Source organism: Erithacus rubecula, assembly GCF_903797595.1.
Source record: "Erithacus rubecula genome assembly, chromosome: 10".
In the NCBI taxonomy this organism is placed as follows: Eukaryota; Metazoa; Chordata; class Aves; order Passeriformes; family Muscicapidae; genus Erithacus; species Erithacus rubecula.
This window is the reverse complement of record NC_136662.1, coordinates 17,176,525-17,201,539: the sequence shown is the minus strand read 5'-3', so window position 1 is coordinate 17,201,539 and position 25,015 is coordinate 17,176,525. Positions and strand designations below refer to the sequence as shown.

Genomic DNA, 25,015 nt, shown 5'->3' with positions numbered 1-25,015 from the left:
TAACTGTGAAGAGCTAGGCCTGCATAAATACCTTGGTAGAAATTCAGTTTCATTACGAAAATTTAATCTACAGATCAAAACATTTCCTTCCTTAAACTAGCTCAATTGCTTCTTAACTGTTTAAGGTTGGTCAGTAAGACAAATTGATCTGAAAAGCCCAGGAGCAGTCATAAAAAGAACTGAGAGAGGGCTGTGTGCATGAGGCAGGATGGCTCTGGGAAGTGCTAAAGCTAACAGTGTGTATTTATGGCAGCTGCAATGCTTTAATGTTTCATTTTACACTTCAACACAGCATAGTCATGTCTCACCAGGGAATGGCTGTTTTCCCTGACCAAGGCTCTTGCAGACATATTCAAGCCCTCACCAGTCCCAGCTATGGGAAGCCAATATTGGTTTTCCTGCAGATCCTTCTCCTCTCTGCTTCAGTCACTGTGGTGCAACAGTGGAACTCCAGACATAAACTCAGGTACTCAGTCAATGAGATGCAGAGGGGTCTGAGGGCATCAGAACTTCACCTTGGTCCTTTACTGAAGTGCCTCGTGGATGATGCCTTACAGTTTTGCTCCACTCAGGAAGCAGAGAACATCCCACATCCATGCCAGACTCTCACCTGGACAAGTATACACATATGAGATGTTCCAAGTACATTCAGAGGAAGGTCCTTGACTATCATGTAATGGAGAAGAAGACTGTAAATTCCTCTGTGTTGTGCCTGGGGTAGGTACTGCTCAGGGAGAACTGCAGTCTCTGCTTTCTCCTTTGATGTCAATCCAACAGCTTGAAGTGATTGCCATTTCTTCTTCCTGCTCTTCTGGAGCAAGCTGGTGGAATGTGCACTCAGTTTGCATGCTGCTTGGTGAAGTGCTGCCTGCAGAGACCACACCACCCTCCTGTGAGCCTGCAGCCCTCCTTGTGGGCAGCACATACCTTTCCTGTGCCATGACTCTGCTTGCACAGTAGGAGGAGAAGGTGGCAGGAGTCTTTTCTCCACCAAGCCTGATCTCTGTGTAGCCAGTTGTCCCCAGCCAGCCCTGCAAAGTTGTTTGGGCAAGCTGGATCTGCAGGGATGGAGGGGCTCAAGCCCACTGCCCCTCCTAACATGCAGCAGCTGCCCAGAGATTGGAGACCAAGGAAATGAGGTGGGCCCCTGCCTGCCCCTGTCAAGCTTAATGCCTGTGTCCCCTGCTATCCCTCACTCCACTGAGCTAGCAAGGACTTGAGGTGTGGTGGAGTGCAGCACTGAGCTCCTTTCAAAAGCTCTCTCTTGGTGCTTCGATGTGCTTTACACAATACCCAGGGCACAGACATGAATCTTCTGACCTGGCTGAGCCGTGACAGGCGTGGCCCAGTCAAGAGATGCTGCAGGTACCTGATCCAGCTCTGCAGATGCACACACCCTGGGAGCTCCTCCACAGGGTAGGGTCACATTTGCTTGTCCATCAGACTATCAGTGGGAGGTTAGAGCTCAGACTGGAAGGCACACAGAATCCTGACAGAGGTAATCAGTCACAGGCGCAGCCACAGAGGGGAGGGAGAGGCCTCAGCTCCATCACAGGACCTTCTTAACAACTGATTACTCTGCCCAGGCAGGAGGCTGTAAAATAAAATGTGATCTCCAGCACCAGGGCCCCCACGTCTCTGCCGATATTTTAGTCCTTTCTGCTCAAACGGTTTTGAAAGCTCAGAATCCATATTATTTGCATTGCTAACATCTCTGTTCCCTTGCCTTTTTCCTTTCATCTTCGTTTACTCTCTTTCCATTTCTCATCTTCAATAAGGAAAAGTCATGAGTCAGCTTTAGTATCAGTGTCTTCACACTGTCTGCAGGAAGCAGATTATGTGGTACATGCTTACTCAAATCAGCAGACAGCCTAGCTAGGCAGGAGGAGTGGCTCTGCCTACCTGCCCAGAGATTTTCTTCTCTGACTCCACGATTTTCAGTCTGTTTAATTCTCTCTCTGTGCACTGGTATAAATGTTTGTGAGTGTTTATGAGTACTGAACTGCGGCCATCTTCATCCTATGACCTTCAGGGGCAGGTTTTCCAGTGTATGTTTTGTTTTCTTTCATAGAAAATAACTCTTCCAGGACCACTCGTTAAAGTTTCATCTGGCTGGTTGCAAAGACGTGCACTGCTGTATTGAAAGATGGCAGCTCTTACAGGGTTCCTCAGTATCTGGAGCAGATGTATTTCATCACAAGCACAGGTCATGCCTGGCTTCTCACTCTTTTGCAAAATAGAGATCTCTTCTACCAAGTCAGTGAAACCTCTTTCCTGCAGGGTCATTAGTTTATCCCAAGAGTGACATGACTCTTACAGAGTAGTGGTTTCTCTGCAACTACCATTTTCACTTCTACCCAAAAACCATCAGTGGATGAGTTCAGCACCTTACACAGCAGGAAAAAATATGACAGAAATCAAGAACTTTCCCACATAAATTCACCAAATATGGAAGATGGGCAAGTGGCCTGGCAGGCCAGGAAACTTCTAGGAACTTGCCTCCTTGATTCACACATTCAAACTAATGCAAAATCCAGCACTCCTTCAAAAGTTTCTGGCATCCTCATTCTGCACATCAGCATGGGATTTCTCTCTCTGAAATGTATGAGTAATGAGTGAAAGCAGAACTGGCTGGGCAAGCATAAAATATTTGAAAACACCAAGAAGAAAAACATTGCCAACTTCACCCACCTACACTTGGGACCAACACATTAACTCCAAACACCAGCTGAACAACACAGCCTCAATTGTTCTAACAACACAGAAGATTATATTCTCCTGGCATAAGTAAAGGGCAGTAAGCAACTTCTCTAACTCTTGAAACAAAGCAACATCTGAAACATAAATAGAGACCTGCCCCAGACAACACAGCAAGGACCCTCAAACTCTTTTCTCTCTTTAAATTTTCCCTTTCCACATTATTACTGAGTTTTATCCTTCAGAATACGAATGGAGAGTAAAGCTGCCTCTGCACTGCCCACTGACAAACGCATAAATGATTCACAGCTGCATTCAGGAGACAGATCAATTAATCGTTGCAGCTCTCCAGTATTTATACTGGGCATCATTCAAGCAAGCCAGCTCTGAATCGATTCCTTGTTGCTTCCAACAGCAGCAGATCCTGTTCTTCATTTATACCATTACCTTAGTTTGAGAACAGCATGGGTCATCCAGGATGAAGGACCCCTGCTCCAAAGAAGAGCTGTATTTCATTGCACGTGGAGTGCCAGAAACTTCCCTGGACCTTGGGAAAGAGGCAGTTACACATTTCTGGGCTGTGCAGAGTGTGCAGCCATGCCTGGAGCAGTGTGTGGGAAGAGGGCTGCAGCTCACAGCCAGTGAGGTATCCAGGAGATCAGCTCAGTATGAACAAATTGTTGTATGAGGATTGCAAAGGACAAAGTCTTTTACAGGGGATGTGGGCCTCTACCTCATTTTTTTGTTCTCCTCCCCAGACCTTCCCAGACTAAGCTGGCTTCACCTCCAGTTTTGTCTCAAGAAGCAATGCAGCACCAAGTCCCTGTCCTGCAAAAGTAGGAGGGATGGGAGACTTTGCTGAGCCAGGAATGCTGTTCTGCCTGGCATGTTGTGCTGGGTGCAGAGCAACCTCCGTGCCCCACAAGCAGGCAGGTGGATGCTATCAAGAAAGATTCTTTGCCCTGATTATAGTCAGCATGACAAAAGAAAGAGATTCAGGGCTTATTTAAAACTTTCTGACCATTTATAAACAGACTGACAAAGTGCAGTTTGCTCCAGCTGTAGTCTGCACAGGATGTGGCAGACTGAGAGGTATGTACTAGAGAAGGGGTAAGAGAGGAACATCATCCAATACATCATCTTTTCTACAATAACCCTTTCCTGATTAAACTTTTTGCTCATGTTTAAGCACAGTTTAAGCATAAACTGTTTGCCTTGTTCAGGCAGGCTGAGTCCCATGCTCTGGAGCTGCAAGAGGAGGCCAAGAAATACTTGGATCCTGCCAGCCTGCCCTCTGCAGAGAGGGAAGGTGCCATGCCCACCATCTGGTGGTCCCCACACCGTACCTGTGCTTCTGACAGCATGACGTCCTTGATCACTGGCTGCCCTCGGGGCTCGTTGTTTTCCAGCTTCACATAGGTAACCTGATACCCGCGGATCTGCCCATGCTGCTTGTTGGAGATGGGCAGCTTCCAGCTCACCCGGATGGCAGTCGAATTCACAGACTCCACCTCCACCTTCCGCGGTGGGGCACTGGGCACTGCAACACACACGGGACAACAGTCAGCAGGCACCACACCATCACTGCCACCACCCCTCACTCCTTGGCTACCTTCCCCCCACCTCACTGCCAGGATGGCCCCACTGGTACAAGCTTCCTGTACCTGCCCAGGACAACACACTGCAGTCTTTCAGCATCACCACATCCCTGACCCCTTCCCTTTTGTTACTCTCAGTCGGAAAGAGCATAACTGTAATTTGCAGGAGCACCCCTAATGAAAGTCAGTGTGCTGAATCAGACCCAAGGTCCATCAATCCCTCTCATCTCCAGCAGTAGGGGAGCAAGGGAGAAACAGCAGAATATATAGAATACAGTGCAGCTCAGGGTGCCCTGGGGCACAGGCAGGGGTTTTAAAGCCTTCTTTGCATCTTGCCTGACACACACCCTTCTCTCAGACCCATCTAAACAAAGTCCAACAGCCCCAGCTAGCATGACTGGGTGCTGAGCCTGGTTTGCAGGGAGCCCTGGTACCTGCCACCAGCCAGAGCATACACGTGCTCTTCCCCTGTGACAGTGAGAGGTTAATGAGGGGGAAAAACACCATCCTAAAACAATAACCCAGAGCTCAGAGACAGCAGTCACTGAACTCAGCCAGATAAAGGGACCTGTGGGGATTGTGACAGCTCTGGGGACTGCATTTCATGCACGGCTAGCTGAATGCTTTTTGATAATAAAATGAAAAATTACACTGCCCAGAAAATATCAATTTTCTTGCAAGGTGAGGCCCGTTTAAAAATGTATTTATACCCTATTTACCATTTGGAAAAATTACCTCCTTATTATATTTTGCTCTTGCATTGACTGTGACAAAAATGTCAATTCTAAAAAATTAGCTTCTCAGTTGCTCCTGGAAAGCTCCTTCCAGCTAAAGCAGCTGGGAGTAGAGGTGTGCACTCTCTGTGGAGGATACTGATGCCAAGTGCCCAGTACCAAGTGAAGGACCTGGGCTTCATCCTATCACCTCATCTGCAGGACCCTTTTCACCTTCCAGTGCCCTGGGAAAATCCAGAGGTTTGGAACCTCATATGCCTCAATTCCCAACACAGCAAGAAATCAGTATTAGATAACCAGGGATGGATACCTGACAAGCAGATGTAATGAATATTGCTATTTCAACCAACTAAATGGGAAGAAACAGCTACCCAGCAGGTAAGCAGAGTTTTTAAGCTGCAGGGCAATTCATTATTTTTCCCCAGATGTCCTTCGTAATTGTAGATAATTTAATAAAATAGAGAAAGAAGGAACAGAGCATTTTAGCACCATGAGGCCAACTCAAGGTGTGGGAATGGAGGGGGCTGTGCTTGAACAGTTACCCCTTTTGCCTGGAGCAGCCTATGCTGCAATCCACAATTCACTTAGTGCAGTGACCTTGCACAAGCCACAGGGCTCTGCTGCCCTGGCAAGACACCTGCCCACACACAGCTGAGAGTCCAAGCGGAAAACAAGATCCTCCCTGAGAACCAGACAGAAGCTGTGTGTCAAGCTCTGCTGGCATGAGGGAGGCCTTGGCAGGACATGGTATGGGGATGCTGCAGGTACACAAAAAGATGTGAATATGAGCAGACCACAGTGTTTCGAGGAACTCTGTCCTACCCCACTATGGGAAGTATGTGCTGCATTTGAGATCCAAACAGGGAAAGTTCAATTTGTTTTCAGACCACAGTTTAGCATTTCTCATTCCTTCATCATGGGTATCTACTAAGCATCAGCATGTCAGAGGAATATAAAATCACTTCTGACAGCTAAGCTGGAATGTCCAACCACGGTGCCCAAAAATGAACTGAGAGAGCATGTTGCGACATTTCTGGGGTAACAGCTTCCCCTGGGCTACAGTTCTGCTGAATGAGAACTGAAGCAAACAATATAGGCAGCAGGACACACACAGATGTGTTTGCCAGCCCAGGAATGCAGTCAGCAAGCATTCCCAGACGCCACTTTCAGAGCCATGGAGACATGGGGAACAGCGGCAGCCCATTTAGGGAAACTGTAACATGCCTGGTTTACATTTCCTACACTGATTGGGCAATGCAGAGATCATGCTTTCTTTGCCTGGACACTCCATCTCTTTCTTCTCCCATTAAATCTGCAGCTTTCTTGGGTCAGCATGAAGCCACGGGAGCTCCTACTGTCACCCTGAGCTCTGGCACTTTCAAAGGAAATGGCTTAAATCATGATGACATAACTGACAGCCCTGCTAATACAAAGCAATTTCTCTTTAAAGCTGTCGTATCCAGTAAAGTGCTCTGTACGTGTGGTATTCTGATTCTTGAGTGGAAGAGCAGCTTTATATAAGCTCTGGCTTGCCTGGAAGCTGGAGCAGGAAGCAGCTTTCCTGCAGTATCTACAACTTTCAAATGGATTGCTTTCCCCCACTTCAGTTTGCTGGATTTCAGGTCAACAAGTAAACTTTAAGTCCTGATCTCACAAAAGAAGTCTTTGGCTGGGAGAGCTCATTCTACCTTCAATAAAAGGGAATCCACCACCACCCACTACAAAACCACAATGGAAAGCAGAGCAATGCCACCCTGCATGCAGAGGAAGCACTGCTGACACAAACAGGACCCTGAAGGACTATGATGGGGTATCTTACACAACCTGGAGGCAGAGCAGGGGCCAGCAAAGCAATTCCCCAACCCCACTGCAGGGCAACAGTTGAGATCACTCCCTGGAACATTAGCCCTGACAGCCTCTGGTCCTGCTTGAAAGGTGCTCCCAGGGCAATGTCCCTGCCCCCTTTCCCTGCTTTCCAGCAACCCAGGAGAGTCCTGGTTAACCCATGGCAGTAAGTGAAGGAGTGTTCAGGTCCAGCAGCACCTACCATCCTCGTCAGTGCGCACGTGCACGGGGATGCTCTCCGGTCCTGGCCCCACATCGGTGTGGGCCCTTACCCACACCTTGTATTCGGTCCATTTCTCCAGGTCCTTGATCTCCCAGCTGGAATGCTCCCGTCCAATGCCATCCACCACATGCTTGGTGTTGTCATCTCCTTCCACTGCCTGGTAGGCAATGGAGTACTGGGTGATGACCCCATTGCGGCTCTGGGCGGGCGGTGGCACCCAACTTACCCGGATGGTGGTGGAGCTGGTGCTTACACACTCGACTTCTTGGGGTGGGGCAGAGGGGGCTGGGGATAAATAAATGAAGTGGGGAGATGAAGGGAAATGAATGGAAGGACAAACCAAAATGCACAGGGAACTTTTACCCAGCCAACGGAGCACTGAACACACACATGGACAACTGCCGGCCATCCTCACAGATCATCAAACATGGCACTGGGGGGCAATCTGTATTTGAAGGCCAGATGAACTGGGGAGATGGAAGTGCTGTTTTGCATCAGAGAACATCTCTTCCCAATGCAGTTCTGGACGCTCACTTTACCAAACACAACAAATGGCAGTAAGGGAAGGGGGGCATGTGGAGGGTGCAAGAGAGAGACTGGTATGGAGAAGAAAGATGCTTTGAGTGAAGATCTGAAGCAGATGGAAACCAGAAAAGGTAGGAAGGTGCAGAAGGCAAGAGTGGCAGAAGGAAAACTCACACACCAAATTGTAGGAAGGCTAGAGAAAACTCACTTCTAGACAAGCAGAGAAAACAAAAGTGGATAAGGAAAGCAGGTGACTGAGGTTGGAGGTTGTTTGTCCTGGTAGAGTTTAAAATCATGACCATCAACTGTATGCTGTGTCCTAACCAGATGGGAGCCAGGCACCACGTGGGAACAGGAGATAACATGTTTGTGCAGATTTGCACATGTCCCTGGAACCTGGGACTGACTGCTTCATGCCTGCCACACTGGTTACCTGCCTCAGTAGCTTCCTGGCCTATGGATTTGTACAGTGGAAGGAAAGCAGGTCTTGCCTTGCCCACTCCCAGGCAAAAAAGCACTTGCAGTTTGCATAAACTTCTAAGCCCTGGCAATGTTATCTGTCCACAGTAGGAGGAATGGGATCCAGGCAACAGCTGCTTCTCATTGGGATCACTGGGAGAGAAGTCTTTGCTATGGCAGGTGAAGGGCAGCTTCCATTCTTCACTGCACCCAGAAACACACAAATGCCTGAAAACAGACTGCTGCCTTTCCCCATGCTTCAGACTTTGCAGCCACCAGTGCAGCAGCACCAGCCTTGCAGGGGCACAGGAACAACCCTGTGTGCTCACTGCCTGCACAAAGGTGAACACAACCTACATCACCCCACATGGCAGCAAGGATCTCAGGCAACTCAAGCACTCAGCAATGGTGCCTTGGCTTTGCTGGGCACAGGTTGGCAGTGGCAGAAGATTTGGGAAAGCAGCCAGGGCAGCAGGACCTCACAACCCCAGCAGGGACCTCTGCTTGCTGGGAACAAGGGCCACTTGCTTGCACAAACAGCTGCAGACTGTGTGTAATTTTTAATGCCCACTTCTGTGCTCAGAGAGCAGGGAACATTCCTGATGCTTGGGCTCAGATGCCTGGAGAGATGCAAGATGGAGTAGAGTAAGTAGTGATGGAGCTGGAAGAGATGACTCCTGAGCTGTCAACCTGCTGCTATGGGAGCTACACTGGAGGAAAGAGAAGTCAAAGCAATGTGTGGAAGCAAAAAGTTACCTGTGTGAGGGAGGCAGCACAGGATCAGCCCTGCCATCTGGTACAGTGAAAAGGGAGCAGGGGTAAAAAGTGAATCCTCACACTCTTTTGGTTAATCAGCAGAGAAGTGTCAGGGAAGAGAGTAGGAAGATACAGCACCAAAGCAACACTTACAGTGGAAGGCATAACATACACAAAGTGCCTGGTGGCATCCTTCAGACAGGACAGGTGAGACGAGGGGCTTGGCAAACCTTTCCTTTGCCACTGTCTGCAGATGCCCTTCACAGAAGAGACATGCTTTGGCAGAACCTCCACAGCTTCCCTTGGCATGCAGCAGTGAGCTCGTCCTCCAAAGGCAGCTTTGGATGCCAGTGTGGGAAAGTCAAAAGTTGGCTGTTGACTGGGTAAGAGTCACACATATAATGTGCAAGGCAAAAACACATTAACACTTAAAGAAAGCAAAATAAAACTTGATAACATGAGCAGGATCAACTTAAAATGCATAATGAGTTGAAGTGTCCCTCCTGGGGCCAGCAAAGAGCAGGCTGGGTGGCCAGCATGCACCCACACATGCAGATGTACCTACACAAGAACACTGTGCAAACCTCTGCTGCCTCCAGGCTACTCCAGCCTCCCCCAACGCCCACAGCAGCTCTGTGCACCCATCCAACCCACCTGCTGCTCCTTAGGCTAGGGAAAAGGCAGACTTAGGACCCACCTTAGTATTTCAAGGGAGAACAGCATTTTAATGCTGAGGCCTAAGGGGCACAGAGCTGATGCTTCTCACTTGCATCACTCCGCTTGCCTGAGGCACTGCAGAGTCCTGGAAAACTCCCCTGAGCTCTTCAGGCCCTCAAAGCAGCACTGCTTGGACTTTTTGCAGGGTGCCCAGCAACTAAGTGAGCAGCTTAGCAGGAAAGACAGCCTAGAAAGCAGCTGCCTGCTCAGGAGATGAGGTCTCAACTGTGCTGAGGGTTCAAAAGGGCATTGCCTCCCTCTGGCCTTCCTACACAAGCATCCCTGCTACTGAGCAGGGGTGCCACAAGAAAAGCAAGACCAGCATCCTTCTCCAGCCCATTAGTGAGTCATTAGTGATCACAGGCCTCCTACCTCCCCCACGACTGGTTTGTCAGGGACAGGAATAGAGATTGAAGAGAGGCTTTTTGGAAAGCAGGAATCTGACTGCTCCTGCAGTTTGTGTCCCACCTGAATATGCCAATGATCTAACAGCCTTTCTCAGGGTAACCAGATGGAGAAGTGAAGGAAGGAGACCAATTTGAAGTGGGGAGCTGTAGTGTTTCTAGATTAGTAAATTCTAAGGCCAAAGCGGAAAAATCCAACCATCTAATACGAGTAAACACCAAAGGATTTCTGCCTGGAAGTAGTGCACTGTGCATGCAACTTTTGCCAAGGTAAAGCACAGCTTTCTGGAAGACCTGCTTGATTTTGAGCCCCCCAGTACTCAAGGCTCCACACTGCATTGGGACTGCTCAGACAGTGGTTTGTCACCCACGCTGAATAGCCCAACAGTTAACTGCCAATGGCTTCTGCCAAAGAATAGAGTGCCATCAGAAATCTCTTAAAGTAGGAGCCTGTAAATCAAGACCCAGGTAACTTCTTGGATCAATCTAAGAATTCTTAGGTCCTTCAGTGTGAGAAGGGCTTCACTGTCAAACCAAGGTACTCCTTTGGCTAAACAAATCTCTTCCAGCCTAGGCACATTTCTCTGACTAAACTGATGCCAGAATCAGTCAGCTACTGCACCACTGGCCAGTGAAGTAACAACCTTAAAACCAGACTGGTGTCACATGCCTTGTGAGCAGAAAACAGAGTAGGTCATGATAAGATGTCTGCCTTGATGAGTCCATGAAGCAAACGTTTCTCTTACTTGGGCTGTTGTGAGACTCTGAAGGACTCATTTATGCATGGAGCTGTCTCTGATTAAGTGTGTTCAAGGATAAGAGCATCCACTGATGGAATTAATTTACATGGCAGAAAAATTACTTCAACCTTTGCCTATCAATACAAAAGCTATCTCAAACAGGTATACAAAGCCCCATATTCAGAATTTGCTCTCAGTGTTCAAATATTTATAACCGTATGATCTGAACCTTTCTCCATTTTCATACCTGTCTGTTGTGCAGCTCTAAGACATCATTAGCTCACTTAACAAGGTGGAGGAATGCCTGGGACTGGTATGGTAATGAAGCTGAGTTTTCCTTAGAGAAGGTCATTCTAAAAGTGAGCAGAGCTGCTCTTCCCTGCCAGAGCTCCCTTTCTAATGGCCATCTCACACTCCTGGTTGCTGTGCATGCTGCTGCCCTCCCTGCAGGGAAGGCTGGCTGCCTGTGCCAACTGCTCGCTCCACATAGCGAGCAAATCCCAGACAGACGGTGCTAACAGAAATGTCTTTTTTCCCCCTTTTAATGCCCTTTGCATAATGGCAAGCCCAAAAATCGTTAGTGAAAACTAGCTTATTGCAGGGCCCTTTGATAGCCCTAATCTGCTTATGCACAGCACTTTGAGCTGCCAATCAGAGCAATGCAAACTCCCACTCTGTGATCACACAGGGCAGAGCCAGGATGAAAGTGATATTGCCTGGGTCACCTCATTATTGAGCTTCTCTATTAACTCAACTGCAGCTTGTTCTGGTTTCCCCTAGCACTGCAGTCCCAGAAGCAGCAGCTTCACTTGCTCACACAACCCTGGCAAACAGCCACTTTTCCAAAATGATTCCTCCAGCTGCCTGATAGCCACAGACATACCTGGCCTCACAGGATGCCTCACCTTGCAATCAACTCTATGGACCAGGGATGGACTCCTGTGTAAGCAAGGCAGCTAGAATGGGGAATGGAGGGATGAAAATCCAATGGTTTGGAGACAGTCACATTTAGAGCCAAATACCCATATGCTGCCTGTCCAGACAGCTTGTCTGCATGGGAGTAAATTCATAGAGATGCACAGACCCACTCAAATCAATCTCTCAAAAGCAATTTCCCAGCCTGTTTTACTCCTCCAACAGTTTTTATGAATCTACCCTTAGGGAAAGACAGTATGATCAAAGGGACACGAAGAAACAACTTACCCCTTGGGTGCACCCACTCTGCCAAAGAGCCCTGATTCAAACCCCAGCTGATTTTCCCCATTACTCCCTTCAGCAAACTGCATACCAGCATCCCTGCAAACCCACAAAGGCAGAGGCACTGGGCTTCTCTGTGCCAGGAGATGGAAACTGGACTGCTTTTGCTTTGTCTCCAGCACTGTTGAATGTCAGGCACTTACTGGATTGGGCAGTTCTGGCTTCCACCGTGGGGGTGTAAACTCCCACCCCCAGCTCCGAGCGGGCGCCCAGACGGAACTTATACAGCGTGTCTGGTTTGAGACCTTCCACTGCATACGAGGAAGTTGGGTCAAACTCCACCTTTTGCTGCCAAAAAGAAAGGAAACAGATTATTTGGTGTTGTTGGAGGATACAGAAAAGCTGGTGTGCAGCCACTCTGGGCCCACAGAAAGTCATAGCCAGGGCGCCAAACCTGCCTGTAGGACTACAAAGCATGGAGCTTCCTGGGTGACACAGCAGGACTCTGCAGGGAAGCAGACCTCTGCCATAGCCAAGCTACACTGTCTGCAGGGAAGCAGACCTCTGCCATAGCCAAGCTACACTGTCTGGTGTCCAGACTACACTCACTGGCCTGAGAGCTTTGTGCAAATGCTGGGTCCAGCTATACAAGTTCAGACAAGGGGCACAATGCACACAAGTTTGCTTTCTCCCAACAGACACAGTGTATTGCCTGTGAAACAGAGTAAAGCCCTTGCCCTGTAGCAGCTGGGATCTTTAATACACTGAAACACTGCTGGGAAAGGGCTTGTTTTGTTGACACTTTGCCTGAAAGGCACTTATTTTTGGCAGCTCTTGTGTCACTATAAGAGGAGAGGGAGAGGACCACGGGACATTGTGATGATGTCATGGCACAATTCTTGCTATGCTGTCTTGAAGCCAGCACTACCTTTGATATATCTTGAACTGGACTTCCTTTAGGGACCTGCAGTAAATGTGGAAGGGCTCTCTCTAGGCCACCTTCAATCTGCTTTTTTTACACCTAACCAGTCCTGGGGCCAGAGACACATGTTGGAGGCCATTTCAGACCTGCCCAAAAGTGTTAATGTTTACAGGCACCAGCAGTAAGCATGCCTCAGGGATGCTGTCATAGCATTCTGAGCCTTTCCAGTCCCAAACCAGTCACTAGCTACTTTGCTGGTATCAACAAGCACTTCTGAAGTCACTTACACAGAAATCAGAATGCCATGTTCCTATTGCACAGCACTGAGGCAGAAGAAACAGTAAGAAACAGTTCTGTTACCAGCCTGGCTCAAGCACACGCCCTTCCCAAGCTGGTAAGCTGCCATGTCCAGCTGCAAGAGCTGCCAGGCAGGATCCTCACCTGAGTGCCATCCTCCCCTTCCCAGTAGAGCAGCTCATATTTAGTGATGCGTTCCTGGGAGGCAGGCAGCCATGTCAGCAGGATGCGGGTATCAGACTCTGCTTCTGCCTGGAAATCAGCTGGCTGGGCAGGAACTGGGGAACAAACACATGGTTAGTGCCAGAAGGGGCAAGAAGACTTGCATGACATAGCAAAGTCAGCATTTCACCTTGTGAGGATCCTCCTTCATATCTGCCAGAACATCCCTTCCCCCCTGTACTGTGCTCTTAGAACATCTCAGGCACAGGCAAGCATCTCTACCACTCAGGTGAGTGACTATGGGCTCACTTCCAAACCCTGACCGATCCCAGATCCTTCTTTCCACACATGTACTGAGATCCCAGAAAGGTCCAGCAGTTACACAGGTGCCAACATCCGTGCCCAGGACTTTGTGACACCTTCAGCCACTGTATCTCAGACAAACCATGAGCTGTTACAGGTACAGAGATTGACACCAACTCCCCAGGACAATGTGACAGCTCCATCCGAGGGCTGTGGGATGGGATGCCCGCCTGCCCTCTGACATGCAGCCCTTTGAGCAGCCGTGAGGCCTGGCGCGGTCACACACCCGGCCGGGCCGCGCACCGCTGGCATGGCGGCACAGCCTCACTCCATACGTACCCCCCTGCTGTGTTTTGACCTGGATGATGTCCGAGGGGGGCCCGTCCCCCACGGAGGTGAAGGCCAGCACGCGGATGCTGTAGGTGGTGCCGGTGATGAGGCTGCCCACGGTGGTGAGGTGGCTGTCGTCGGTGTTGTGCTTCTGCCACATGCTCAGGGGCAGGTGCGGGTCGGTGGTGTAGTACACGCGGTAGCCTCGGATCTGCCCGTTGGGCTCCTCGGGCTGCTCCCACTGCACCAGCATGGTGCTGGCGCTCAGCATCCGCGCCTGCACTTTGAGGGGAGGACTGGAAGGAGCCTGCTCTCCTGTCCGGGCCTCCACCAGCTCGCTGGGGGGGCCCCTGCCGATGTTGTTGACTGCGATGACCCGGAACTCGTACTCCGAGAAGGGGCTGAGCCCACCTATGCTGTAGCGGGTTGTTGCCACTCCATCCACCTCCTGGAACTGGCCCTCCAGAGATTTGGGCTTGTACTGGATGACGTAATATGAAATGGGGTCAGAGTTGCCTGAATCCCAGGTGAGGGTCACGCTGGTAGCTGTTGTTTCAGTCACTAATGGCTCTGTTGGAGGTTTTGGCAGTGCTGCAATTGGAAGGCAAAGAGGTGTGATTTAAATAATTCAGTCAGCTCAAACCTTGCAATGTGCACAGGGATAAAAATGGAGCTGCCACCTCCCATTAACATTCTTCTTTAAAAGGCAGAAATCATTTCATACTCTATAACATGCATTTTTATATTACCATATATTGCTTGAAGTGGTTCTTAATGGAAGGATAAACAGAGCAATCATGTTATTAGATGTGCTTGACGCACTTACCAGCAGCAGGCTAAATAAAAGTAATTCAACGAGGATGCAGGAATGTTTCTGTCATAGGGGTTCACCTGGCAGTGGGAAGGTACTTGCTGGGCTGGGCAGGGCTGGGCTGGCCCCAGAAGGCAGGTGCACAGCTGACTTACAAAGTAAAGCAACCAGAGCACCAAATTAGTCTGGATTTATGCTCTTGCTTCCAGAGAGGCAGTATCGTTGGCCACAGGGAGTTCATGGACAATGCTGTTAGAAGGGTTAATGGGGCAATGCTTTTAAGTATTACAGCACATGCAGGAGAGATACAGACAGAGAAATTACCAACTTTCATATCCACTATTTCACTGGGTGGTGTGTCAAACTGCAACCAGACAATAAACTGTTATAAAAGAACTCTGACAATGACACCTCTGAAGTGTCAATGAGAAAGCAACTACTGCAAGCAAACATTTCCAGATTTACCATTTTACCACAAGAACAAAGCAAAAGAATGAGTGTGTGTGAGAGAGATTTGCAGAGTACACAAATACTTTAGTACAATGACTGAATTAGTCTACAGTAAGTTTAAACCTCCTACAAACCACTCTAAAGTCATTAGTGACTTGCAATGCAGCTGTGCTTGACAAGGAACTACAGAAAATGCTCAAGCCAAATTAAGATCCTCAAGAATTTCATTCTTTGGCAAAGCTATCAAGTTTCTAGTTTCCACAAGGTTCAACTGAGGAAGACAAGCTCCTAGCACAGGGCATGCCTGCTCTGAGTACCAGAGAGAATGCCTTCTCCAGTGCTACTGCAACATGAATACTAAGAAGACCATCTGGGCTGAACTGGCATGGGAGAGGAGGGCACAAAACCACAGCCAGGCACCCCACCAAAACCCATGGAGGACTCAGGGATGGCAAACCCAACCTGCACAATATTATGGCCTGAAGAAACATATTTCCTACAGCATCCTAGGAACTGGAAGCCTTCCCCAGGCTTTCAAGGACAGATGAAACTCCTTTTCTTGTGAAGAGCTACAAGTTGGACTCTTGACAGCTGTTGGGTGTGCAGCCTCCACGTGAGCAAGGGCAGGTCTGGTACTTTCAATGCACTTAAGTGCAATCAGTTGTGTGTAATCTTGATTCTCCTGTCTGCACTGAAAATGGGCTGCTTGCCAGCAAGCACAGGAGAAGCAACACTGGGCGAAGGAGTTTGGGACAGAGGCAGCAAGGTATCCAGAGTAAAGGCAGAAAAAGCAGATGAGGACACAAGGAGGAAGGTGAAGGGCTAAAGGAGCTGAGCAAATTGCTCCCTGTCCTGAGGCATCACATCATCCAGTGAGGGAGCGAGGTGAAGGCTGTGAAGATGCTGCAAACCATGAGTGCAACGGTGCAGAGTCCACTTCTTTCCTCCAACACCAAACCACCATTCCATCATGGCCCTTTTTTTCTGTATGCTCTTGTGTATCTGCTATAGCAAGGCAAGCACTGTGCCCTGTATGTAAAGAGAGGCTGGAAAAGGTACTGAGAGCAGATGTTGTGAGTAGAGGGAGCTGGGTGCGGCTAAGGTTAAAAGCATCCTCTGACTAGCCTAGAAAATTTGCTGTTATCTCCAGGTCAGAGAGGGCTAACACTCAATTCTCTCATTTGTTCAAGCAGGATCACTGTGCTAAAGGTGGTATTAGTGCAGGAAGGGGCCTGCAAGAACAGACAGACTTAAAAGATGATGTATGTGTTGTAATCTGAGCTACAAATCAACTGCAGGCAGAGAAGGAAAGGGATACTGCAGCTCTGGTAGACCCCAGATGGGAAAGGCAGGACACCTTCAGACTCTTTTAGTGGGTGGGCTACCCTATGGTCAGCAACTGGCAACAATATCCTCTTTGGGGCAAAGCTACTTGTGCAATGTCAGCAGAAAGTACAACTGAAGGACAGCAACACAAGAAAAAGGGAAAGAGGCACAGCAGTAAGGGAAGACATTTACAGAGGATTATACAACAATTTTCAAATGAACACTTACAGCTCCTCCCTGCAGGGAGGGAAGATGCTAATTTTGTTGAGGCTCATGGACATTTCACATTGCTGGGATTAACCTTCTCGTCTCACCCTTACTGCAAGAGGACATGGTGCAAACAGCTCTCTGACTGCAGACATCCACAAACCCTGCCCCAAGACAGCCCATGGCCCACTGAGCTGAGCTGATCCTGCTGATGCACAGAACAAGCCAGACATTGCTGAGATAAACACAGACTCAGTGAGGTTCTCTCATGGCGTAACGAGGACCTGGCTTGACACAAGCTTGTCTACTGTGCTACTTGCAGGGAGAGAGGATAATATCATCATACTGTGAGCAGGAAAAAACAAAGTTGTGGGTTTGGGAACCCTTGCAAGCTGGAAAAGTCACAGAAGAGAGCAGTCAATCAGCTGAAGGCAAGAAACTTGGGCAAAGAAGTTACACTGTTGAAACCCGAGTAGGAACACAGCAAGTAGTGATTCCTTACCTTTGACAGTGATCTGGGCTGTGGCTTCGATCATGCCAAGGGAAGAGATGGCCACACAGGTGTAGTTGGCAGACTGCATGATGTTATTCAGCTCCAGGACATTTCTACCGACAGGCATCTCATCTTCTTTGGTCAGTTCCTCCACACCAGCCATCCACTTCACGTAGGGCATTGGGGCACCTACTGCCACACACGTGAGGTTCACGCTCCCCCCAGGCATCACCTCGTAGTTGCTCGGAGGGATGGAGAATCGAGGAGCAACACGCCGCACTGAAACAAGGAGGAGACAGCTAGTAGGGTCCCAGAACCAGCAGAGAGCACTCAACTGCACTGCAGGGGTACACGAGGGGCAGTCAACACTTTTGCCTGTCTATCCCTCAGGACAGATAAAAAGAAGTGCAAAAGCTGCTCGCTACTTTGCCAAATTGCACACACTTTGCTCTCTCTCCTTCCTTAGCCACTGGCATCTTATTAGAAGAACTCATTAAGAGACGGCTCAATCCGTTCCCTCCAAACACAGCCTTTTGAAATCATATTACTAACATGAAACATTCCTCCATTTAAATTACATACTTCTAATTAGAGAGCATGCACAAATGCCAGTCACACACTTAGTGCAGGGCCCACTGAAGCTCTGTAAAATGGAATCACCTGCCCAATTTATTAGCTCTGGAGCAACGCAGCCTGTTCCCTAAACCTCACAGGGTTTGGGGCAGGGGCAGCAGAAGGGTTTCTTTTTGAATTAGCACACGTGTGCTGCTAAATAAAATATAATTCCTTTCAAAATGTAACTCAGGTTCTACCTTGGCTGAGAAAAAATAGTCACCCGAGCTGCATGACATTATCAGGGCCTGAAGAGATCACCTTGCTGGGCAGGAGAGAACTAATCCTGACAGATGTGAGATCATATCCATTTTGACAGAAGAGAGCTGGGCTGGCAGAACCTTTCCCACCTTCGTGGCAGCTCTTTGGGAGATGTATTCCTCCTTATTGCATTGCACAGCTTCTCTTCATATCAATCCCTTGCTGGGTATTTCATTCAAGACTTATTTGTAAGCAACTCTCAGCTACAATAAAGCTCTAAAGCTGCCTGCCATATGCATTCCTGTCAGGAAAATGACACTGAGAAATGAGGTCCCTTCTTCAGGGTTAGTGTTATGGGCCTATTTAAGCAAGGGTAGAGAAACAACCGTGCTCAGTAAATCTTTGTCTCCTCTGGGCAAGCTCATTTTGGTCTGTAGTTAAAAAGGGAAACTGCTTGAATGTGTGTTGCCCAGCAGCTCTCTCCTCTAGGCTCCTCCACTGGGAAGGCAGCCCCTGAGCTGGGGTCACAGGTGACTGGCTCCAAGGAGCCTCTCCCTGACCATTGTGCTCCTCCATCTGCACGCTGGGCTGGAGGGGCAGCGACTGCTGCAGGGCTGGGGGCAGGTGGGAATGGGGCAGGAGCCTGGGCAGGGCCAGCTCACAACAGGCCAGGGGTGCAGCTGGCCCCAGGGACCATGGGCCTGGGGACTCTCAGCTCTGCTGGCCTGGCTCCTGCCACCACAGACAGTAAAGCTGCTGACAGCCCCGTGAGCTGCAGAGGTGTCAGCTCCGCTTGCCAAGCTGGCTCTACCCAAGTCAAATTTCACTAGTGCTCTCTGATTCATCTCCAAACCATCAGGACTGCAGAAATAGACTGAACACAGAAGCCCCCACACTTGCATGTACAACAGAGCTAAGACTTTGTGATAAATTAGACAATACTGTCAACATTGTATGTGTACTACACATAGTCTCAGTGACAAAACAGGGCTCATTAGCTCCTTACCAGCCAGGGTAAGGAAAACTTAAGGACAACTTCCTTTGCCTTTTTTTTTTGAGTATATAAATCCAAATTCTTGCTGGATGCTTCTTTTAATCAATTATTAAATCTCAAATCAATACCTACATAAGCAATCACCAGTGCAATGTTACCTGACCAATGGGGCAGTGCTCCCCAAATAAGACAGAACTGAAAGTGTATTCAAATGCTATGCAGTCATGAGAATACAGACTGAACTTGATGGACATGGCAATGGTTTAACATGATGGCATGTATTTCCAACCAAAGCATCCCAGCACCATTCATTAAAAGTCAGGTCTATTTTCCAATGAGCATGGCATCGAATTATTCCAGGTAGAAGCTGTTCAAATTCCGTCCCCGTCAAAGGACCAAACCCACACCCCCAAGCTGTATTAAACCAAAATAAATAAAAATGCAAACTTTGAGGACAATGCCATAGGTATACACAGAGCACTCACACACATGCACAAGGCAAAGAGGCTGGCAGACACTGGAGGCCACTACAGAGTCAGACAGTGGTGGAAGGGCAGGACAGGGAGAGGGAAGGCGCACCAGTACTCACATACAGGGACCTGGGAAGACAGGACACTGGAGGACACAAGGCCATGCAGAAAGGCCAGAGCCCAGCATGCACAGAGATTTCATTCCAGCCCTGTGAGACCAGAGGCAGCACAGCCTGCTGCAGAGTGCCCTGCACCCCACACTGTGTCCCCATGCCAAGCACCTGCTTTCAGGGTGCTCCTGGGGCTGTGTGAGTCCCATTGGTGCCATATCACCCTCGATGTGCCCTGCAGAGGCAGGACCTGGGGGGGCTGTGCTGTCTCTCCCGAGGGATGTCAGCAGCTGATCATGGCCTGCTCCCCTGCAGAGAGGGGACAGGCACTCACTGGGGCTTGGGGTCCTGCAGCAGCACCCTGCAGGGTGATGGAAGTCACTCTCCCCTGTGCCACACACACAGAGCAGCAGAGGTGGTTAGTGCATTCCTGTGCCTAGAAAAGGGATGGATGGAAGGACAATCCTCCTGTTTTCAGTATGAGACCCCCTCAACAGGCTCGACACGGGCTGTGCCTCCCACACACCGCAGCCTATGGATGCCAGGAAGTTGTGCAGAGCCTCAGCTCTCCAGCCTGGCAACAGATGAGTGGTTAAACAGGCTTCTGTGGTGCATTTCTGCAACCCAGAACGGCTGAGCTGTCCTCCCCTCATTTGCACACCGGCAGAGCTGCTGAGATGGGCTGGCTGCTCTGCACCAGAGAGCTGCAGTGCCCAAGGCACCCAGCTGCTAAAAATGGATGCCCTGTGTAGGGGTCAGCTCTCTACATGGGAGGTGGGAAGAGGTCAGGGCAGTGCCTTCGGTCAGAGATCTGGCCCAGACAGTGCTCTGTCAGGAGTATGAGCAAAGGAAGGGATGGGCTCTGTCAGCCTCCCATCCTCTTGGGGGATAATTGGCAGCTCATTGTCCCAGTCAGTACGGAGGGAGAAGGGGAGATGCTGTCAGTTAGCATTAGCAAGAGCTGGCACGGCTCTCACAGCAGCTTGCAGAGCACCATCAACACATTCCTCAGGCTCAAGCCAGCAATTTAAGTTGCTTGCTTTTCTAGCATAAGAGTCTGGTAATAATTTAAATCAGTGTAACTCCTCAAAAAGCAGTATTCTTAGAATTTCTGTCCAATTTGCAAGTTAAATCACATGGGGTAGTACAGTCCATGATGCTACCTTAAATGCTCCAGAAAATTTTGCTTTCTTCATTTTTTGTGGCAATGAAATTTCCCTTTTAATTACAATTTTCTTGACTAGAATTTGCAATAATTTTTTTAATCCTTTTTTTGGATAAGCATCAGAAGAAGGTGGTTCAGAGGTTTTGTAAGAACAGCACAGGGAAAACTACCGTGAATATTACAATTATTTCAATGGACAATACTGCAATTCAGGGGTTTAGTTAAACCTGCAGACTGTCAAAAATGAGATTCATTACAATTCATTCTGAGAAAAGACATCATAAGCACTCTGTGCTAGTCCACTATTCCATATATCTCCCCACTGAGAGCATTCCTTAGGAAGTGAAGTGTAAGCAGTGAGTGCAGTGCAACCCGAGCCCATGCCCTGGATCTCACAGGACCAGGAGAAAAGACAGTGTGGAGTCTGGTTCCTCACTCACAGGGGGGACTGCTGGGGGGAAGGAGGGGAGCAAGCAACACTAGAGCCACAAAGGTTGAGAAATGTTAATAATTCAGCATGCACTAACATGCACATTCCTTGCCTTGAGAGCAAAGAGCTTCAATCGATTGCCTGGCTCCTTTCAGGGAGTGGCTGTTTCCACATCTCAAGTTCCCTCCCAGGGTGAAGTTACCCCTTTGGAGAACCAGGATCATCCTCCTCCCTGCTGCTGTCTGCAAAAGCAGCAGGCTCCAAGCTCAGGGCTCTCAGGCCGGTGCTGTTAGTCCCTATCATGTGCCAAGACACTGCTGGCATCCAGTGAGGCTCTGCTACAAACACAACAGTGCCAGGAGGACTGCCCAGGCTTCACAAGTCCTGCAGTGCTGCTAGGGAAGGGAAAACCAAATTTCCAAATTTTCCTGCTGGCTGCCTTGGCCACAGTACAGCTTAGCAGATGTCAATGTTAACATCCCTCCCTCTAGTTTGCAGAGATCCAAGCACCTCTACTTGCCCACTCCTTCTTCATGGTTTCCTTTGAACCAACCCTACCTGGCATCTAATTCTGGGTCTCATCCTTCCCCTTCTGGGTGCTCACTGGGTGCTGCCCCATGGTGATGGAGAGCTGTGCTCATGCTCTGCATGCTTCCCTGCTCCTCTCTCGGGTCCTGCTCTACTGTTCTGACACCCTCTCCCCCTTGCTTGTCCTCTGCACGAGGGAACAGCAGCCTCAAGTCCCTTTTGCTCTGAAGGTGAATTAGGAGTGCCTGGTCTGCTGCTCCTCCCTGGTCCCAGCACAGACAAGGCAAGGTTGGGGGGCTCTGCTCTAACCTCCCAAGTGGGATGAGCAGCAGTGTGTGATGTACAGGGGTGCATCTTTGAAAGTGTGAGCCAGTCCAGCTTCAATACTTGAGCCAGGCAAGCTGAGGGATCCCTGGTACACAGGGTGTGTTCTTGCCCTCGCCAGACTGGTAACCTGCCAAAACCCCTGTCTTCCTCAGCAACCACCTCCTCCAAGCTGGGAAGGACTGAATTTAGGAGCCATCCTCAAATATAATCATTGGTCTGCATGGTTTACTCATCTGTAGGCATCTTTCATCTCTCCCCAGTGCTATCATTTTACGAAAGGACTTCAAACAGAAAGGCAGTTGCTGAAGTCTCACAACCTATTGACAGAACCAACAGAAGGAGAGGAAAAATTGGAACCAGAAAAAATGCATTTACAGTCTAATCTTGTGCTCAAACAATGCTGTACTATTTATGCTCCCAATGTATCCTTGAGTGCTGACATTTTATAGACAATTTCCAAAACAGGGCCTTGCCATTTTTGGATTATATTTCAGCTATAACTTTTAGGTCTAATTATTTGTGCTGACAACCACATATAAAAGAGGATATATCATTACAGTGGTGCAGCACTGGAGACACATCAGCATTCAGCATACTGACATACTAATAGCAAAGTAAGGGAGAGCAAGATTGTGGAGCTCTGCAATTTGCATTTGTTCTCAGAAATTTCTCTGATGAAAATAACACAACATTAAAGAGGGGAATAAGAGAAAAGATCCACGGTATCAAGATAAAATAACTTGTTAATAAATAACCTTGTAGCAGTCACAGAGTAATAATTAAATGCAGGGGTTAGCAGTACATAGTTTTAAGTAAAGCTGGAAAAATGTACAATGTAATTATCAGAGCCAAACAAATTATAAGCATGGCAAATCCCAATGGAATATTTAGAAACTAATTTCTGGCTTCACATTAAATATTTGTGTATGTAGGTATTTTTGGTGGAGTGGGAAGGAAGGGCCAATAGAAAGAATGAAAAATTCTTCACTCCTGCTGGCTTATATCTATTCTCAGCTCTTCCCTTCAGCTAAACTATGTGGCTAAAACATTTAAGTGCCCTGTCAAAGGTTTAGTCTCCAGACGTGTCTCAGTCATCACAGCAGTGCTCCAAATTCACTGAAATCTGGGAGGTTTTGGGCCTTGGCTTTGATTTCTTATCTTTTCTTCCTCGTTCTCATTTTTCATCATTGTCTTGGGCTGAGGTAATTTTATCCTCCACAGAATCTATTTTTAGAAGGTAAACAACAAAGGTCCTGTTCCTCAGTGCAATCTAAATGAGAGCATGTTCCAGGGAGAGAAACAGGATTGAACTCAGTGTACTGAAATAACTGCTATGACAATTCCTTAAAACTTGTTCCAGTGACTATTGTAACACAATTCACCCAGCTGCCTGATAGTTTGTGTGAGACAAGCCAGGGTCTCTTCCCTACACCATCTGGGGAGCACTGTGAGCATCCCTCACCTCCAGTGTGTGTGGAGGGACAGACCTGTTCAGTGAAGGAATCATCTCTGGAAACTAAATCCAGACTTCTGCCAGAAACACCAGCTTTCCTCAGCATGAAATCATGAGTGCCTTGAGCTAGGTCTGGAGCTAGATTTAATTTAAAGGCCCGAGTTGTCTTTCATTCCTGTCCTTTATTCACCTCTGGCTCTCTGAGAGCAGCAGGACAGAGCAGAGCAAAGCACCAGTCAGGGTTTGCTGAGTGGCTACAAGCTCCTGTGCATGTCACCACAGGCCTCCCTAGGGCATCTTTGGTGTGGCTGGGACCACTGCCAGAGCTCCCTGCCCTCCTGCCAGCAGCAGGCAGACCCAAACCCAGAGAAAGAAGGAGAGGCAGACCTGCTCGTGTAAAGGGCTCCTGTCTGAGCATGGACAGGGCAAGGAAAATGTGCCACCCCAGTGCAGGGACTGCTGGGGAGAAGGGAAGTTGCCTCAGCACAAGGGATCTGGATCTCAGCCAGCTGCCCCTGCTGCCTTGTGGCAAGGGAGGGGGAGTATGCTGGGTTCTCCTCTAGCTGAGATCAAAAGTAAGCTTTTTCCCTCTAGAGAAAGTTAAAACTTTTAAAGCTTCAGGAGGAATTAAGGAAGCCACAGTCCCTAGCAGCTTGTGAGAGGACTGATCATTCTGATCTCTGCTTCCAAGGACTGTTCTTGATCTCCAGCCAGAAAGCAGCAGCAGTTTAGAGGTATTACACTTGCACCTAGCATGAATAAAGGGTTAGAGGACCCACACCGAGCAGCATGCACTTTTTCCTACCCTGCCTTTGACAAAACTGCCCTGGCTGGTATTTGCATGCAAAACATATTCTGTGCACTTTAAATCTCAAGCAACAAAGGCATGCAAGCAAAGTACCAATGCCATCACCAGAGTCACAGCAAACAGTAAGCAGATTTCACCAGGCACAGTGTGCTGTGCCTGGAAAGGAGCCAGTCTGCAGGGCCCCCTCCCCTTCTGGGGATGGCTCTCCTCTCCCTACTGGAAAAGTCCCATCTGACGTGGCGTACTGTAGATGGATAAGAAGTGAAAAGGACCAACCTTCTCGCTGATCTGAGAGATGAAAGTTTGTTTTGTTTGATGGCAGAGTGCGATGAAGATGAGGAGGGAATAAAAAAAGACAAGGAAAAACACAGAGAGTAAAAACAGGCCAAGCTTCATCTGTCCGCACACCACTGAAACGACAAGACAAGACTACACAGGTCAGCCACAGCTCCCCACCGTGCACTCCACGGCAGGGACAGGACAGGCTGCACTCACTCTGCTCTGGCCCCGAGCAGGGCTGGCCCCTCTGCCTCCCTGACCCACTCCTGGCAGCAGGGCACAGGGGACAGCACATCCTGCACATCCTCGCATGGAGGGTGCTCCAGGGACGGCCCTGCTCGGGGCCAGATGCACAGACATGTTTACATGTACAGAAACTCACACACAGAGCAAAGGACTCCAGCCATCACACATGTGCTCCCATACACCCACTCCTGCTACA

At 48.8% G+C, this 25,015-nt stretch overlaps 1 protein-coding gene across 6 annotated transcripts in view; it reads right to left on the bottom strand.

The window, feature by feature from the left end:
* Positions 1-25,015, bottom strand: part of PTPRF (protein tyrosine phosphatase receptor type F) — a 368,934-nt gene that overhangs the window by 55,487 nt on the left and 288,432 nt on the right. For all 6 annotated transcript variants that reach the window (XM_079313895.1, XM_079313894.1, XM_079313898.1 and 3 more), the window contains 6 exons: positions 17,206-17,475; positions 13,919-14,500; positions 13,259-13,392; positions 12,099-12,243; positions 7,077-7,382; positions 4,044-4,237 (listed from right to left, as the gene is read on the bottom strand). In XM_079313895.1, coding sequence (XP_079170021.1) covers positions 4,044-4,237; positions 7,077-7,382; positions 12,099-12,243; positions 13,259-13,392; positions 13,919-14,500; positions 17,206-17,475 — 1,631 coding nt within the window. The remainder of the gene's footprint in view (positions 1-4,043; positions 4,238-7,076; positions 7,383-12,098; positions 12,244-13,258; positions 13,393-13,918; positions 14,501-17,205; positions 17,476-25,015) is intronic.